At 44.6% G+C, this 17,845-nt stretch overlaps 1 protein-coding gene across 2 annotated transcripts in view; it reads right to left on the bottom strand.

The window, feature by feature from the left end:
- KIRREL3 (kirre like nephrin family adhesion molecule 3) overlaps positions 1-17,845 on the bottom strand; it is a 3,739,713-nt gene that overhangs the window by 399,641 nt on the left and 3,322,227 nt on the right. For both annotated transcript variants that reach the window (XM_069224509.1, XM_069224508.1), the window contains one exon: positions 1,168-1,277. In XM_069224509.1, the coding sequence (XP_069080610.1) occupies positions 1,168-1,277 (110 nt within the window). The remainder of the gene's footprint in view (positions 1-1,167; positions 1,278-17,845) is intronic.

Here is a 17,845-nt window from a genome sequence, read left to right as displayed (position 1 = left end):
AGAAGCCTTCATGGTAGAGTTGTCAAACAAGTGTATGTGGGCAGGGCTTCAAGTGTCCAGTCCTCACCGTTACAAATTATTTTATCAGGTAACTGACTGCCCCATCTACTAAGTCTGAGATGGAAATACAGGAGTGAACATGGGCAAATTAACAGGGCAAGCCGAGCCATAGTCGAACCAAGGGTCTAGCTTGTCTCAAAGAGTCCGTGCATCAGCAGAGCCATGCTTTTTTGCATGTATATTGTGCAACAAAAATACTGTAACAATATGATACAATTTCTTCAAAATTCAAATAAGTGTATTTCTTTAACATTCAGAAGTGTTTTGCATTAGTACATCAGACTATATCACTGCATAGACAAATGTTCCTTAAAAGTGTTTCAGAAACATCCAGGCTCCCCCACGACAATGCCATTAGTGAACTAAGAGGCAAGTCAGTAATCATGTAAACCATAAATTTGGCCTGGATTCCTATTATAGATTGATCAACACTACTGGCTATTAAAATAGATATTAAAAATATACATAATTAATTATTTGCCTAGGATCACACACTCTGAACAAGCATGGAAGCCAGTAATGATTCCAGGTTATCTGGGCTCACATTTTGAAATTCAGCCACCAGGTGGATATCCGTCTCTCTCTCCATTTTCATCAAAGTTCACTGTTTTATCTTTTATTCTTGGCTAATATTGGAAATAAAATACACAGGGATAGAAGACCAGAATTCGGCCCCTCAGACCCATGCAAAAATGCATTTATTTGGGAAATACACCAACCCAAGCACCAACCTGAAACTACAATCCTGCTCATGTGACAAAATAAATGGCAGGTGGCCCACTTTGCAATGAGTGTTTCAATAATTTTGTATATTGTGGTTAACATTTCAGTTTTGGAAGGTCTTAGTGCTGTGATACTGTAAATAATTGGTATTATAGAAGTGTATTCTCTCATACTCCTAGTTAACTACACTAAGATGAATCTGTGAACTAATTCTTTCACATCATGTAAACTCATATACCCTTTCAGGCATCCAAACTAGTAATTTCATTTCATATGAACACATAACAACTTAGAAGGCCCTGTCTGATTGGACAAAGATATATTGTGTCAAACAGAGGTAGTGGATTGAGTTTCATACTGAAATAATTTGGAGAGATGGCTTACCATTAACTGCTTCATTGCGGCATGATCTTCTGTTTCCCGCCCTGAGGATGAATCTTTGTGTACAATCTCAACACGGATATCATTCTTGGCTGATACGATGCCCTTCAGATCTGAGAGGGGACAAAAATGCAGAGCATGTCACCGAACGACCTCATTAGCAAGCACTAAAGAAGGACCCGGTGTCTAATTCAATAGCAGGGCTGCTGTTTTCTTAGAAGATACCAGAAATATATGGGTTAGACTCCTATAACAATCAAACTTCAAAAGGTATCTTCAAGTTCTTATCACTGTTGATTCTAGAACAAAAATGTTAATATATGGATTTTTTAAACGTCCTGCAAAAGTTCACAACTGTTAATATCATGCATTGTCAGTGCAAATATGTCATGCCTTTAAAAGACCTACCTATTGCCTTTGCCAATGCTTGTTTTATGTCGACAATAGCTACCACTGCATTGCAGTACATGCCTGCAGAGAAATGAGCAGTCTTCTTGGGATGGGTTTTCTAACAAACAAAAGTAATTTCAAGGTGGCAGCTTCTGAGTGTCATGGTGAAAGGGCTTGTTCTGCAACCTTTATTATTTTAAAGCCTCATTAGGAAACTGGAAACTTCGGAGTTTATGATTGCAAATGCCCCCTTATTCCTCGCTCCTCCCTCCATTTTTAAGTAACCCTTTGCTTTCCTACCTCTTTTTCCACTCACCTACCTACCGCCCTTCCCACATTTGATCTTCCCTTTCCATTAATTCTTTACTCTTCCTCCTATTTCTGCTTCTCAGTTCCTAGCTAATTTCATCACTTAAGCCACCTCCTTTAATTTTTGCTTCCTTATGCGTTTTTGTTTTTTTTAAGGTTGAAGTGATTATATGCCTATTCCATTCTGGGCCTTGGGCTGAGGCATAGCTTTATTTTTTTTACATTTATCTAATGTATGCATTTAAAATGCAACAAACCTATAGCCTTGTGGCATGATCTGATACCAAACATCATGTCCAGCTAAGGCCCCACCTCCATTTCACTGGCAGCAGCTTGCCACTTAATGTAGCTTTTCAAATGCATTGGTATATATTTGTTACATGCAGTGGCTCCACTGCCCGTCTGCACTATCACAGGATATTAGATCCTAATGCTTGATGCTGCCTAACTCATCACATTAGCCCGGAGGTCTAACAATTGTAGCTGCCCATATTAGTCCTTGATGAGTAATACAAGGGGCGGCTCCTCCATTAGGGAGGAGGAGCGCCCTCACTTGCCAGCAGCGGCAGCTGCAAAACCTTTTCAAGAGAAAGATAATAAACTGTGTTTATTATCTTTCTCTTGAAAAGGGAAGGGCCACGGGGGTGATGAGCACTTGAGGGAAGTGCACAGAGCACTCCCCTCAGAGTACGTGTGTTTGCCCCGCCGTCTCGGGCCGTCCAAACACACATGCGCACAGGGCTCTCTCCAGCCCAGCAATCGAGAGAGTCTGCCCAGGCTCCCAGTCTGCCTAGGAGTGCGCTGGCAGGGCGCTCTCAGCTAATCCAAACGCTGCTCTAAACAGCATCAGGATTGGTGCAGGGCAGGCTGGGAGCCTGTGCCTGCAGCAGAAGGCAGCAGAGATGGAGGAGCGGCGGAAGACAAAGTACAGCGTTCAGGTACGTTTATTTTTTAATTTTTGTTTATTAATATTTTCCCCCTCCCGCCAACAACCAGTCCCCTTGGGTGCTGCCCCCCCCCTTTTAACACCCTCGAGCCTCGACTGGGTAATATACCCAAGCATCCAATGCCCAACCCTTGACACTGTCCCTTTTGTGCTGCCATTTATCTTCTGAACCCCATGGGCCAAAACTGGGTCCCGGACATATAACTCTGAGTTGGAGTACATCTCCAGGTCCCACATTCAATATGCCCCTGCTGTACTGAGAGTTTTCGTTCATCAGGTCAGGGACATTTTTGCTATTTTTTTCTCTGCAAGTCCATCAAAGACACTAAAGGACAATGGTTCAAAATGAATTAGGACTAACAGCTCTAAATAGGTGGGCTTTTCTGACATAAAGGTAGTTCTACATGGCCAGTGGTGGCTCTCTAATGAGGAATACCACTTCCTACTAGCATCCAAAATATGTTACAGCAAGCAAAAGAGGATACAATGAACAGTCACCTCTATTTTTGGCAAATAATGTTCTCTAAATGATCTTCTTAATTATCACAATGCATGTGTGTAATGTGCTCACCTAGATAGGTACTAATCTTCGGATGGGTGGAGATAAGAGTTTTTGTGCCTTCTGTAAGCTAGTGTTGAGCTAATGTGGTCTCATTTGTCTCATCGGGCTATGTATTTGAATTGGTATTGAGAGTAGTTCAGGGACTGGTGTCACTGAGTTGAAGGATAGGAAAATGGATGAATATTTTCAAAATTGTGTTGTTACTGTCACAGTCCGTTTGTGGGCCCTGGGGCAGACACAGTATACTGGCCAACACCAGTGGGGGCTGAGGTCGTTTGACTCCACTGTCCCAAGACCCGTCCTAGTATGGCTCTGGGAAACTGGGCCAAGTACAACCATTTCAGCACTTGAGTATCAGTGGTAGTGACAGTAACCAGTCACAGGCTTCGTGGGGAGGTTAATATAGGGACATTGCAGGCCCAGCACACATAACAACTCCCAACAGCACAATAAAAAGATGTTACTTATCTGTACACTATGGCTTTCCAGTGTTGATATCTTTTATAGACTCACATAGTTGAATCTTCCTCTTCATTAAGGTGGGAGTCCCCCAGTATTTTCATTCACCAGTGCCAACCAAAGTCTCTTATAGTAGATGTTGAATAGATTACATTGTAAGCCAATTCACATCAGATTAAAAAGAACCAAGCTGCAGCCAATCAGAGAACAGCTTTCACCTCATCCCTTTCCACCACAGCAAGCACACATCAGGTTTTCCAAACGTAAGTGTAATTTATACATTTATAAACAAGAAATATTTAATGAGCTGAGGTGCCTGAAAGCGGAGGTTCACATGTGAATCTATGAAAGTTATCAATGCTGGAGAACCATAATATACAGGTGAGTAACATGTTTTTTTCCCAGTTCTGAATCTTCCTTTGATTCACATGCTTGAATCCGAATAGTAAGCAGTGTAAAATTAATTTGTGAATGTGAGAAAATATTGTATTTTGCAAAACATATCTTGTATTACCTTATATATAATTTTCAGTGCATGTATAAAATATAAAATGTCTCACCTTATTGGAATAAATACCAAAGTACTGCTTGGCCCACAGCCGTATCCTGACTCAAAGAGGCATCTAGACAGTAGCTTCTAGTAAATGTATGAATGTTTGGTCAATTTGCAGCCCTTCATATTTCTGGTGAGGAAACACCTCAGAAAAGGGCAGTAGAGGTTACCACGCTCCTTGTGAAATGAGGTTGTGCCTTTGTTGTTAGTGGCCTTTCAGCTTCTTTGTGACATAACGCTGTAGCTGCTGAAACTCATCTGACAATAGTGTCTCTTGTTAATGTATGCTCCTTCCTTGGACCTGCAAATGCCACCAGAAGTTGTTCAGACTTTCGGAAGGATTAAGGACCAGATGTACGACCCCGCGTTTTGTGACTCGCAATTTGAGACTCATTTGTGAGTCACAAATTGCGAGCCCCAAAACCATATGTACACCGTGTACTTCACACTGTTTGCGATTCCCAATGGGGTCGCAAATGACCTACCTCATTCATACTCCTGAGGTAGGTCGCAATTTGTGACCCCGTTGGGAATGGCTGCACTCAAAGGGATGGTGGCCTGCTGGAGACAGCAGACCAGCATGTCTGTGACTGCTTTTAAGTAAAGCAGTTTTTTAAAATGCAGCCCTTAAAGGAAAACGGGATGCATTTCAAAAACAAAAATGAAAAGTTTTCTTGGGACCACTGCTTGCTCTGGAAAAAGTATTTTCGCTACCATTCACAAACCATCTACGTATGATGGTGCTTTTATGAGTCAATCGTCCAAGTATGGGAAGATCTAGTGCCCAATTCTTCTAAACTACACCACAGCTGGAGCCATGCATTTCATAAATATTCTCCTGTGTGTGGCATCATGTAGTCCCTCAGCTTAAGTAATTGTAGTAAACCTTGCAGGGTGACCATTCTGAATGTCTGTGTTTTTTAGGTACTTGTTGAGATATCTCGAATCCATCACTTAACTCCATTTCCCTGATCTTTTTTTTAGTAGAAAGAAATTTGAGTAAAATCCATTGTTTCACTGGAGATAGGGAACCTCTTTTATGTCACCTTTGGTAATGAGTGCTTGAATTTCCTCTTTTAAGAGACAAACATGTTGATGTATCTTTTTGTTAGTTTTCTTTTTAGGAGGCTTTTCGGTAAACTCTAAAATGTGTCCGTGCTGGATGATGTCTAGCATCCAATGATCTATTGAGATAGGACTCAATTTTTTGTAAAAAGTTTGAGAGGTTTTCGCCTACTTCCACAGACGCTGGAGGCAAAGCTATGACAGATGTCGATGGACTTTTACTGTCGACGGGAAGAGTCATGTCCTCTTCCTGCATCTGATGGCTTTCATTTGGAAGCCTGTTTGGAAGTCGGCAGAAAATCTGAGGTGTACTAGGACTGGTGAGAAGGGCTGATGTGAGAGCTGTTTTTTGATTGGCTACAGTTTGATTCTTTCTACAATGATGTGAATGGACTTACATTGTCACCTGTTTGAGATCTACTGTATGAGACTTTGGCACTGCTGATTATAATTACTGTGGGACTCCCAACTTGACGACGGGGAAGATTCAAGCATGTGAATCTACAAAAGATTTAATACTGGATAATATGATTGTCCAGACCCATGCTTCTCTTTATATAAAGGAAAGTACTTTGTACTATAAGGCATAGTACTACAAAAACACAAACGTTTTCACATACCCATTGTATGGGTCCTAGCAGGATGCCCCTTTTAATTTACCCACCCAGGTATTGTACGGTCTTGTGGTGAAGTGGCTACTGCTGGTACAGTGCTTTTGCTCAGTTAGCATTTAGTTTATATGTCTGGAGCAGTCAAAACTGTCTCTCATTTATTCTGTGGGAAGCAGTGGCTGTGTTGGGCCTTCTGTTCTCAGTCTGTACTCACCGGAGTTGTACTAGGCTGCGGTCGATTTATGCACCATAGACACTAAATCCAGGCAGGCACAAGCTGCTTGACAGAATCCCATAGACAGCGGCGCACGTGTTATGTTATGTTATGCATATGTTATGTAATGCATACTTGTAAAGCACCTGATTCACCAGGGAGGATATCCTGGCACTTAAAAAGCAGGAGCTGCTTAGGCCAAGATAATCCTGGCCTAAGTGAAGAGCCATATCTTCAGTTTCTTGTGGAACTTAAAAAGTGAAGAGGCAGCTCTGATGAGCATGGGCAGGTTGGTCCAGGCTTTAGAAGCAAGGAATGAGAAAGCACGACAGCTGGTTCTTATCCTGCATAAGCAGGTGATGTGTGTGAGTTGGAATCCGGCTGAGTATAGGTCTCTGGTTAATTTGGGGAAGTTAATGCGGTTGTTGGAGTATGCAGGGCAATACTGTCTAAGGCTTTGAATGTGTGCACAAGGAGTTTGAAGAGTGCTCTTTTGTGGAACCGGAGCCAATAGAGCTCTTTGAAGTGTGATGTGATGTGAGTGTGTGAGAGGTAGATGAGACCCTGGTCACAGCGTTCTGTATGTCCTGAAGTCATCTAGTCAGTTGAGCGTTGATTCTGGCATAAACGAATTGCTGTAGTTCAGTTTTGCCGGTGATGAGGACTTGGGTGACACTTGTGTGAGGGCTGCTGGGGACCCATTTGAAGATCTTCCTTAGTATTTTGAGTGTATGGAAGCAGGATGTGGAGAATGTGTTCACTTGATTGCTCATGGTGAGTTGGCTGATGATGACTATTCCGAGGTTCTTTGTGTGGGTAGCCCAAAGGACAGTGGGTCTGAGCTCCACGGGCCACCAAGGTGTTTCTACAGAAGACTACAACTTCTGTCTTGTCAGTGTTGAGCATGAGTCATTTGGTTTTCGTCCAATCTGCAATTTCAGTCATGCAGTCAGAGAAGGCTGGCCCAGGTGTTCAGCATTTGCCAGAGAAGGAGAGAATAACTTGTGTTATTGGCATAGGGTATAACATTGGTACTGTGGGTGCAGATGATGTGGCAAGAGGGGTCATGCATGCATTGAACAGGGTGGTGCTGAGCAATAATCCTTGTGGGAATCTTCAGATGAGGTTGAGGGCTCTGAGCAGAAGGGGGATGAAGTCTGGCACTGGCTTTCATCTGGGCTTTGATTGTGTCAGGAGCAGGTGAGCTTTGCAGTTGTAGCCTGCCCGGCTTATCCTATCTGCCTAATGGTGGTTTCACTGGGCCTCCGTAGGATGTGGCGATTCCACAGTTCTTCCAGGTACAGGGCTTCCAGGTATAGGACTTTGGAGGCAATCTGATGGTTTTGAAGTGCTTTGGGGGCAAGTATGGCTAAGCCTAATCAGGCATTCAGGATTTAAATGCCATGGCAGCAAATCAGTGATTTTCCTTGAAACTGCATCTTTGTCTTGGACAAACTTAGAGTCAGTGTTGTGCTAGCCACTTAGGAAGTCAGCAGGGTACCCTGAGGAGGACATGTCAATCCCTTCTTTATTCTGACAGGCTTATCAGACACACTTGGGCAAGTGCCATAGCTGCAACTAAGAGGATGAGGGCAGGAGGTGCTTGGCATGTTTGAGAAATGCCAGCGTTCCCTTGATGATTTCAGTGAATTGCTCCTAGACTACAGCACCTCTTGCTAAATGTGAGTCTCTGGTGGACAGACCACAGAGCCAGTGTCAACATTTTCTGTTCACACAAACAATCAGCTCCTCTTTTAGGATTGACGCACTCCTTCCCTCTCGCTCAGGCTTCCAGGATAAGGCAGGTCAGACTCCTCCAGGAATGTTCCCTCACTTCCCAGAAGCTGGTTATCAGACAGATACCAGCTCTGGTTTTGCAGTAGCACTCTAAGGGCCATATTTACAAGAAAGTGGTGCATCACTAGTGATGCACCACTTTTCTTGCCGCCCACCTTGAGTTCCCTAACGCCACAATGGTAGCGACGTATTTACAATACAGCGCACCATGGCACACGTTAGGGACAATATTGTCATTTTTTTTACACTGATGTAATGTGTAAAAAAAAAAAACGCTAATCCAATATAGTGTTAATAGGCTCATTAAAATCCATGGAAGCCTTATTTTAATGCCTGCTTCAAGCAGGCGTTAAAAATTACGCTAGAAATCTTGTAGATTCCATTGCACCATTTTTAGCAACCCTCTAATGAGGAAATGACCTCTTTGCATACATCAAGCATATATTATGCATGATGTGGCGCAAAAGGTTTACACCACCTTGTAAAGATAGAGCTAATGGTAGTGGCTCGTTAGCGTCACATTTGCAGCAAAATTGTTGCTGCAAATGTGGTGCTAAGGGGTGCAAGGGCCTTGTGAATCTGGCACTATGTACTCTGTGGAGCGTGCCTTCCTTGGTCAGAGAGAACTTGGAGCAACAAGTGGGTCTACAGCCCCAGGGATGTAGATACTCTGTCTGCCCTTTCAGAAACAGGTTATGTCACTTTTCTTTCCATGTGCCATTCTCAGTTTGTCTTCCAGACCATGCCTTTCTCTTGAGTGGGATGCATGATAGAACAACGCATGTGTATATCATGCATGCCTTTACAACACGGTCTCAACAACGACTGCGTCTTTATCACGCATGCCTTTACCATGCATGCCTTTACAACAAATTTTGTTATAAAAGCATGTTTGATAAAGGAACATCTATGGTAAATTCTCCCCTGCTCTGCCCCTTACACCTGATAACATACTCCACCGTACCCAAGCCCTTAAAACTGCCCCTTCCACCCCCTTGCCTGAGCCCTACACCTCCCCCACCCTGAGCCCTAAAAGTGATGCTGTCCTGTTCTAAAAACTAATCCCCCACCCTGAACCCTAAAACCTACCCCTCCCTCTCCTAAAAATTACCCTAACCCCCCACCACCACCCTGAACCCTAAAACCTACCCTGCCCTCAAAACTACCCCCTCCCCACCTCGAACCCTAAAACCTACTCTGCCCTGTCCTAAAAAAATACCTGACCCCCCTCCCACTACCTTAAAATCTACCCATCACTGTCCTAAAAACGACCCCAACCCCCTGCCCTGGCCCTGAACCCTAAAACCTACCCCAATCTGTCCTAAAAATTACCCAGACCCCTATCCCTGCCCTAAATCCCAAAACCTACCTTGCCCTGTCCTAAAAACTACCTGACTCCCCCACCCCCATGTACTCTAAAACCTACCCCGCACTGTCCTAAAAACTACCCTGACCCCAGCCCTGAACCCTGAACCCTACCCTATCCTGTCCTAAAAAATACCCTGACCCCACCTGGTACCCTAAAACCTAACCCGCACTGTCCTAAAAACTACCCTGACCCCCGCCCTGCCCTGATCCCTAAAACCTACCCCACCCTGCCTTAAAAACTACCCAACCCATTGTACCCTATCCTAAAAACTACTCCAACCCCTTTACCCCCGCCCTGAACCCTGAAACCTACCCCACCTTGTAATAAAAACTACCCCGACCCCCCACCCTGAACCCTAAAACCTACCCAACCTGTCCTAAAAACGACTCCGACCCCTGCCCCGTCCTGAACCTTAAAATCTACCCTGTCTTGCCCTAAAAACTACCCCGATCCCCTGCCCCACCCTGAACCCTGAAAACCTACCCACCCTAAAAACTATCCTGACCCCCCCACTCCTGCACTGAACCCTAAAATCTACACTGCCCTATCCTAAAAACGACTCGACCCTGTACCCTAAAACCTACCCGACATGTCCTAAAAAATACCCCAACCCTCCACCCTGCCCTAAAAACTACCCCAACCTCCACCCCCAAACCCAGCCCCACTTGCCTCTCTCTCTCTCCTCTACTTTCAGCTCCTTCCTGTTCTCCCCGGACACCTAGACCGCTTTCTCTGTCGTTACCACGCATATGCATAGTAAACGCATGCGTGGTAAACACATGAGTAGTAAATGCATATGCCTGGTAATGGCATTGTGGTCAATAAATAGCGCTGCATGGACTGCATTGTACTTGATGTTTCCCTCTTGAGTGATGCTCTTCACAGCAGTGTTGTTGTATCCAGGCTGGAATGCCCTCAACAGAAGCACACAGAGGTGAACCAAACTATCAGAACCACACCTGACAGTGATCAGGAAAGAGACAAAAGCTGGCCTAATTTAATGGACCCTTTGGATTCTGACAACAGAGACTGCAGTCCCACCTTTCATCACCCACCAGCCTATTAAATGGCACTGCTAAAGAACACTAATAAGCAGCCCTTCTAAAGGTACCTCTACGTCCTCTCATCATCATCTTTATTGTTTAGTTAGTAAAAACCATAACAATCATCTCATAATACAACATGTTTAAAGATAAAACATCTCTAAAATTCTATAAAATTCCGTAATTTCCTTGGGCGTGAAACCATGCGAGGATCTAAGATCAGTTTCTTAATTCTAAGATGCAAAAAAGTGCGTGATTAAGTATGCGTCCCGGATGGCAGGTTTACGTCTTTGGTGTGTGCAGTCAAGAATTTGATAAATTTGCATATTGATTGTGCATCATTTGGATCAAACATTGACATCACTGCTGACCGGCAGGAGCGAGTCCCATTCCTCATAAAAAGCGGTTTTAATAGTTGTCTGCGGGCTTCTTTTAAGGCTGGACAAATACAAATCAGGTGAACCATATCTTCTTTCGGGCCTTTGCATAGCCTGCAGGAAGTCTCTCCTCTATTCTTCCACGATGGTTGATCCGCTCTAGCAGGAAATGCTCCCAAACGCAGAGTCAAGAAGCGATGCGTGATGTCAAGTGCGAAGGTTTCGGCTAAGTATTGTGACAAGGCCATGGTGGTATAAGTGTGCATTACCAGCCAGGCGTGTGAGCGTTGCGCAAGTTTAGCTTTATCATCTAGAAAAGATTGGATACTTATTTCCTTTTTTATCGCTTGACACAAAAGGGAATACGACATGTTGGAATCCCATAGGTACTTTGTTTTCCTCTCTTGCAAGGAGTTGTTCAGGTATCTATTGTATACTGAATTAGGATTGCCGTTTACTGACCTCCATAGTGCCGCTACTAGCGAGCTGACAGTGTTTTTACTTATTTTGTACCAGATCTTTATTGTGTGAGCCTTTCTGTCGAGGTGCTGTTGCGTTAGACCAAATTCCAGCCTTATCTGTGCGGGAGAAGCAGAGCGAGGGAGATTGAAGACTTGCTTATAGATTTTTATTTGCTGCCTTTCCAGGAGGCTAGCATCTTTCGCGTATTGGGCTGCGCTTCTGTACGTAATTGCTGGAAGGAGTTTGGCCGACATAACCGACATTAGTGGTTTATATGATGGGCCCTTTAATCTTTTAGCAAGAGTGCAGAAAGCGAACGTCAGGGCTTTGAACTTCTGTAGAATATACTGGTTTTGCGGCACAAAATTGATCTTATTGTCTACTGTAAATCCAAGATATTTGTAGCTGCAGATCGTATCGAGAGTGAAACTGTTTAATTTAGTTTTATTTGCAGGATTCAAAGGGCAGCCTATTGACATTGTTTTTGTCTTTGAAGTGTTAACCTCTAGTTTGTTTGTCTTTGCAAATTCGCCCAAGGCAGTAACCAGTCGTTGCAACCCTATTTTTGTGTGGCTTAACAGAACAATGTCATCAGCATATGACAGATGTGTTATAGCCAGACTTCCCGTCCTAGGAGAATGTGAGTTGGTTGCGTCTAGTTTTGCAGAGAGATCAGCCATGAAGAGGTTGAAGAGGTGCGGGGCCAACACGCAGCCTTGCTTTAATCCTATATTTGTTGGTATTCTCCTGGAAACTTTTGAGCCGTCTGCTACCTTGATTCGTACCCAGGTTCTGTCATACAGCATTTCTATACACCTCAAAATACGTTCTTGCAAACCCCAACTCCGTAGTTTGTTCCAGAGAATTGCTCTGTCCACACAATCAAAAGCACTTTTGAAGTCCACAAAACATATGTGTAAATTTTTCTTTAAGCACTTTGCTCGCTTGGCTATATCTCCTAGGGCAAGAATGTTAGTCACTGTGCCGTAGCCCTTCCGGAAACCAGTTTGATTCATAGGGAACAAGTTATTTAAATTGGACCAGGTGAGCAGGTCTGCTAGGATTAAAGAGGCAAAGTATTTGGCCTCACTGTCAATTAGAGCTATCAGCCTATAGCTAGCTGGGTTTGCCCTGCTGCCTCCTTTGTATATAGGATTAATGATGGATCCTTTCCAACTATCAGGAATGGTACTGTTACGTTCGACTTCAGCATATAATATTGACAGAGTGGCTGCCCAATAATCGAGATCCGCCTTAAATATAGCTTGGGGGATACCATTAGGGCCGGGAGCCCCGTCCCTACTGCTCCTTCTGATCACCTGGGCTACTTTATTGGCACTGAATTTCATATCACTCTGAGGAACGTCTGTAGGTTTTAGTGAAGCCTTCCGTTGCTGATTTTCTACAGGAGGGGTTGGCTTAGAAAAGATGTCTAACAGGTATTCCACCCATTTATCTTCTGAAATTGAAGTACAGTTTATTACTCTTGCTTTTCTGTCTATTTCATTCACTGACATCCAGAATTCTCTAGTATTAGCCTTTCTTAAGTTGAAAAGTAATGTGATCCAGAAATCATCCTCCTTTTGGGTTCGTATTTGCCATAGCTGTTTCTTATAATTTTTCCGAAGGGTTTTTATTTGGGCACATAAAGATTTTGTAGGAGGTCTCTCTTTTGTGGATCTGAGTTTACATCTCAGATCCTTTCTTAATTCTAAGATATTTGGTGGCATAGTTAGTGGCCTCCGGTTATGATTTGGAGCTTGACGCCTGGCCGAGCCAAGTGATGGTACTAACTGTAGAAAGCTGGCCCACACTTCCCCAGCTGAGAGATCTTGGCATGCTGTTGATTGAAGCAGGGTTTTTATATTTTTGCACAGCTGTGGTAAATAGGACTCCGTCCAAAGCAAGCGGTTTAGATTGACAGAGGTTACTGTTCCTAATTCATTCATGGCTGGAAGAAAACAGGGAGCGTTCCAAGCCAATTCTATGTGCTGAAGCGAATGGTCACTGTGAAGAGTAGGTATGATTTTGAATTTTTTAACATGTGCCAGCAGGGGAAGAGAGACGGCAGTATAGTCAATTGTAGTTGCAGATTTTGCACTATGATGAGTAAAGCTGGGCAGGACATCACCTTTCACCCTGCCGTTTAACACCCTCATACTGAGATGTTCTAAGGCCTCGACCAATTGCTTGCCCCTTATATCCAGTTTCATCTGTATTGATCGTAACTGTGGTAGCACTGACCAAATTGCATTTTCTGCTGCCAATTGCTCGTCCGGTTCTGGAGTATATATCAGATTACTGTTAAAGTCGCCTGATACTAAAATGTCCCATGCTGGATTAGCGCACCGTATCTCTTCTACCTTTTGTAGTAACTTCTCGAAGAGAAGTACTTTGCGATGTTTCCGCGGATGGGCGTAGACATTAAAGATAATTAGTGAAGCGTGACGATTGAAACTAAAATAGATTTTTATTGCCTGTAAGTCTGTTGATGAGAAGGCCAGCTGTTCTGTTGTGACCTGAAGTGCTGTAGAGATGTATGTGGCTAGACCACCGCTTGCCCTGCCTGATTTGTTTGATTTTTCAGCTCCAATGTGGTGTAGAGAATAGCCTCCTAGTTCTATCGGGTCTACCAGCCATGTTTCTTGCAGCACTATTATCGAGTAGTTGCAACTGGACATTACTGTAAATCCTTCTGTAATAATTGCTTTTGCTCCCGCAATGTTCCAGGACATAATAGTAACGGTCAGCCTTTGATCTGTATCTGGTGTATTACGTATGGTGGGTCAATTACTTCTCCTTGAATTTAGGGTACGTGCCATCCATCTCCATTCGTCTTGTGCTCCATTCCCTACAATTAGGGGGTCAATAGAGGTATTTGAATCTTTTTCCCCCCATTTGGATTGACGCTGTTCCGCTTCCCCGACGTCCGGGCCCCATCCACGCTTGCGGGCCTGTGATTCAGTTTTTTGAATTGGTTCATTTTTCAGATTTAACAATAGGGGAAAAGGATAAGGTGGGCTGGTTGGTTGTGATAGCCGTATACCCCAGATTTCAAACTGTTGCTTAACTGCCATAATTGAAGCAGCGATTTCGCTTGTTCTCCACATAGTCAGAGTTTGTTCCCGGTCATTCTGAGTGCTGTTGGAGAGGAATTTCAGTGATATTAAATCTGGGGACATGATTTTCTTAGTTGAAGGAAGCTCTGCCAAAAGCCTCAGAATATTGCCCCTGTTCAGGCTATCTTGTTTGCCGCGTGAGTCATAATCTGGGGTTAGAATGACCTGCCTTGATTCCCTATCATTTTCAATAACATGACTAGATTGGGAATGCTCTATAATTCTGTGTTACATAGGCCTGTTCCGTTGACCATCCTCCGACTTGTTTCTACTTGGGGCCCTTTTGAGCGTGCCTGGTTGTTTGCTTAAAAAGGCTTTGTTTTCAGGGTCTGTTGCGGCTATTTGAGTATTGTGAATCGTTACTTTTGTCTTTATTCGTCCATCATGATGAGTATTTGCGACCTCCCTAGAAGGATATTTGAGATTTAGGGTCGGTGACAGGTGTGTTTCTCTGGTGCGAGGATTGAGTCTGGACTGCGAGTCGTCTGCTAAAGGAGTGAGTTTATTGTTCTTTGTGCCTGCAGGGATAACTATAACCTGCCCCGCATTGACCTGGGCGGACGATCTTTGCCTGGAAGATGTTTTGAGACTCGACAAGATGCCCTGGGTCCTGTCCGGAAGGGTTATTGTAGATAGTGAGGAAGTGGCTTGTGCGACATCTGCATAGGAGGGTGGCTCTGGTGGAATCCTCACTGGTAATTGGGCATCTAAATGGATTTCAGATTTATCCTTGTAGATGCAATTTCCTGCCCTTAGGCCTCCCTGACATGGAACTGCCAACCTTGTATCCAATGCGTGCCCGTTCAATTGGTCTTGGAATGTTGGGTGTGGCATGTTATATTTGGGTGACATTGGCGAGTCATCAAGTAGATGTTCTCCAGTGAATTGTTGTTCTGGACTGGTGACTACCCCCTCCCTTATGGCTTTGAAGCTATTTGAGATTTGCAAGCTGCTTGCGGTTCCTAAAGCTCAATTTTGCGGTTGCCGAAGGGTTGAAAATATGGGATACAGATGGTCATTAATAGCTTTGGCACATGTTTGTTTCCTTGCCTTTCTTGCTCGCTTTTTTTGTCTCTTTGTTAGGGGTTTCAGTGCTGGAGTTGGCTGTTCAATTATACACTCCAAATTGGTAGACGCTGTTTGTTCCGACTGTGAAGATCTATCTGATCCGTCTGTGATCATTGGGTTAATGCACTGAATGTTTGCATATTTTTTTGCTGGGCTGCTTACCCCAAAGGCTGGTGTCTTTTCAGATGTATCTTGGATCCTGGAGATGGCCTCATTGGTTTTCCCTGCTTTAACTTCCTGCAGAATCTCTACTAAGACTTGTGGTAACGTACACAGTTTATCTAATATTGGGCCACAATTACAAGGAAGGAGCTGGAGGTTGGAATTTTGTTCAGTTGGATGAATGGCCAGCGAGTCCAGTTTGTGATTGATGCCAGCTATGCATGTGGCCATTACCTTCATTAGATCCATTTGTAAGTCTAATTTATCTGATTACATGTTAAGAACCACTGTTGAAGTATGTAGAGCATTCAGCAATGAGGTGTGTAGTCGTGTTAGATCTCCCATTTCACAAGTAGGGTGGTCTGCGTGAGCGGGATTTTTTAATAGAATTTCCCTATTAATGGACTCTGAGGGGATATTATAGGAAGGTGAAGCAATCGAGCTGTTTTTTACCATTAATTCCTCAAGTGATTGTATTTTGGACATCTCGCTAGAAAGTTCAATAATCGGCTTAAAAGTTATTTCTTGTTGGTGTGTAGTAATACTGTTTTTAATGCTTTCTACCACCAGAGGATAGCTCGACTGCTGGTCCTTAGGATTCGTTAGATGAAAAGTTTTTAAGTCCAGCGCTTCTCCCAGGTCTTTGTTATTTGTTATAGAGAGAGACTGTAACCAGGAATCTTCCAACCCTGTAATTACTTCGGAACCAATGACCAGTCTCTCATTGTTCCCCTGGGTGTTGAAATTTGACCATGGGATTGGGGTTGATTGTTGGTGGGTTTTCACATACCCAGTGTCATTATGTACCTCTGTCTCATTACCCGTAGAGATTGGAAGCTCGGAGTTACTTGGGTTGCCCGTTAAAGCCTGTAGATGAGCACCTAGAGAAGTTTCCCGCTCCTGGGCATGTTCCTGAGCCATAGTCACGATTCTACCTGCTTGTGAATTTTTGTGCGCTATTGGGCTACTTAAGTGACTGAAGTTAATTTGTTGCCCTTGGAGCAGGGGATCACTAAGCTCTTCAGGAGCTTGGACCTTTGATGTTTCCTGACCAGGGAGGGCTACCCCTAATTGTTGTGTCGGGTTTGTTAACAGCCCGGGCCCCAGCTGCCCCGTGTTGAGAGCTTGTGGAATCAGTGGGGTTGGAAGGCCCACGTCGGTGTCAGGATTTGAGAAGAAAGCCGCCGCTGGATCTTTCAAAAAGTCTGCCTTGTTAGTGAGTTCTGTTTGTTTGAAGTAGAGCTGAAAAGGAGTGAGGGGCGCTACCAGCTGTTCCTGTCTGCTACTTTGCGGACATGGCGCTGAGTGCTTCGCTGAGCACTTTCCCTTCCCTTGCGTCCTCCTTTGGGGTTTTAAAGGTTTGACTTTGCCCTCTGCTAGAATCCTGAGTCCCCCCGATCTCATGGTGGCTATCTCTTGGCCTGGATTGGCGAAAGAGAAGCGCAATTTGCTTTTTCCTTATGTTTAGGATTGCAGGGTTACAGTGGCTGACCGCGGCAGGTGAGCGGGGCACCCGGGGGATTCACAAGCTGCACCCAACCTAGTGGGCCGCCTCCGTGTAACCCCGGTGCACTCTCTCTGCAGCAGTTTACAAAAACTGCTGCGCTCACTGCGTCCTGTAGAGAATGGTGGGCCCTGGTAGACCCTGCGCACTACACCCTCTGCTTAGATGATAATAGGTGAAGTAGTACACACGACGACGCACTGCAGTGGGCTGGGAGTCCGAGGGCTGAGTGTTCGTAGGTTCATAGGTTTCCTAAGTGAGGAGGTAGGTGGAGAGCGAGGTGCAGTTGTGAGGAGGTAGGTGGGGAGCGAGGTGCAGTTGGGAGGTGCGGTGGGTAAGCGGGGCACACAGGGCCCACAAGCTGCACCCAGACCTGGCTGGGCTGCTTCCGTGTGGCTCTGGTGCACTCACTCCGCTGCTGTGACTGACACAGCTGCGCTCACCCGGCCTCTCTCAGTAGCCTTCACGGCAACAGCAATGTCCGCAATGGCAGCGGATGCCCTCTTCCGCGTCTACAGCGGCGCCCTTGTTAGCGCGTCGGCTCCGTCTTGCTCGCTCGCTCCGTCTCACTCAGTGCGTCCCGTCTCACTCAGTGCGACCACTTGAGTACGTCTCCTCCTGCTGCTTCAGGGCTTTGATTCGGGCCACCGATCCCGATTTTCTGAACAGAC

This window comes from Pleurodeles waltl, chromosome 3_1 (genome assembly GCF_031143425.1).
Source record: "Pleurodeles waltl isolate 20211129_DDA chromosome 3_1, aPleWal1.hap1.20221129, whole genome shotgun sequence".
In the NCBI taxonomy this organism is placed as follows: Eukaryota; Metazoa; Chordata; class Amphibia; order Caudata; family Salamandridae; genus Pleurodeles; species Pleurodeles waltl.
The sequence above is the reverse complement of the archived record's forward strand: the minus strand, read 5'-3'. Positions and strand labels throughout refer to the sequence as shown.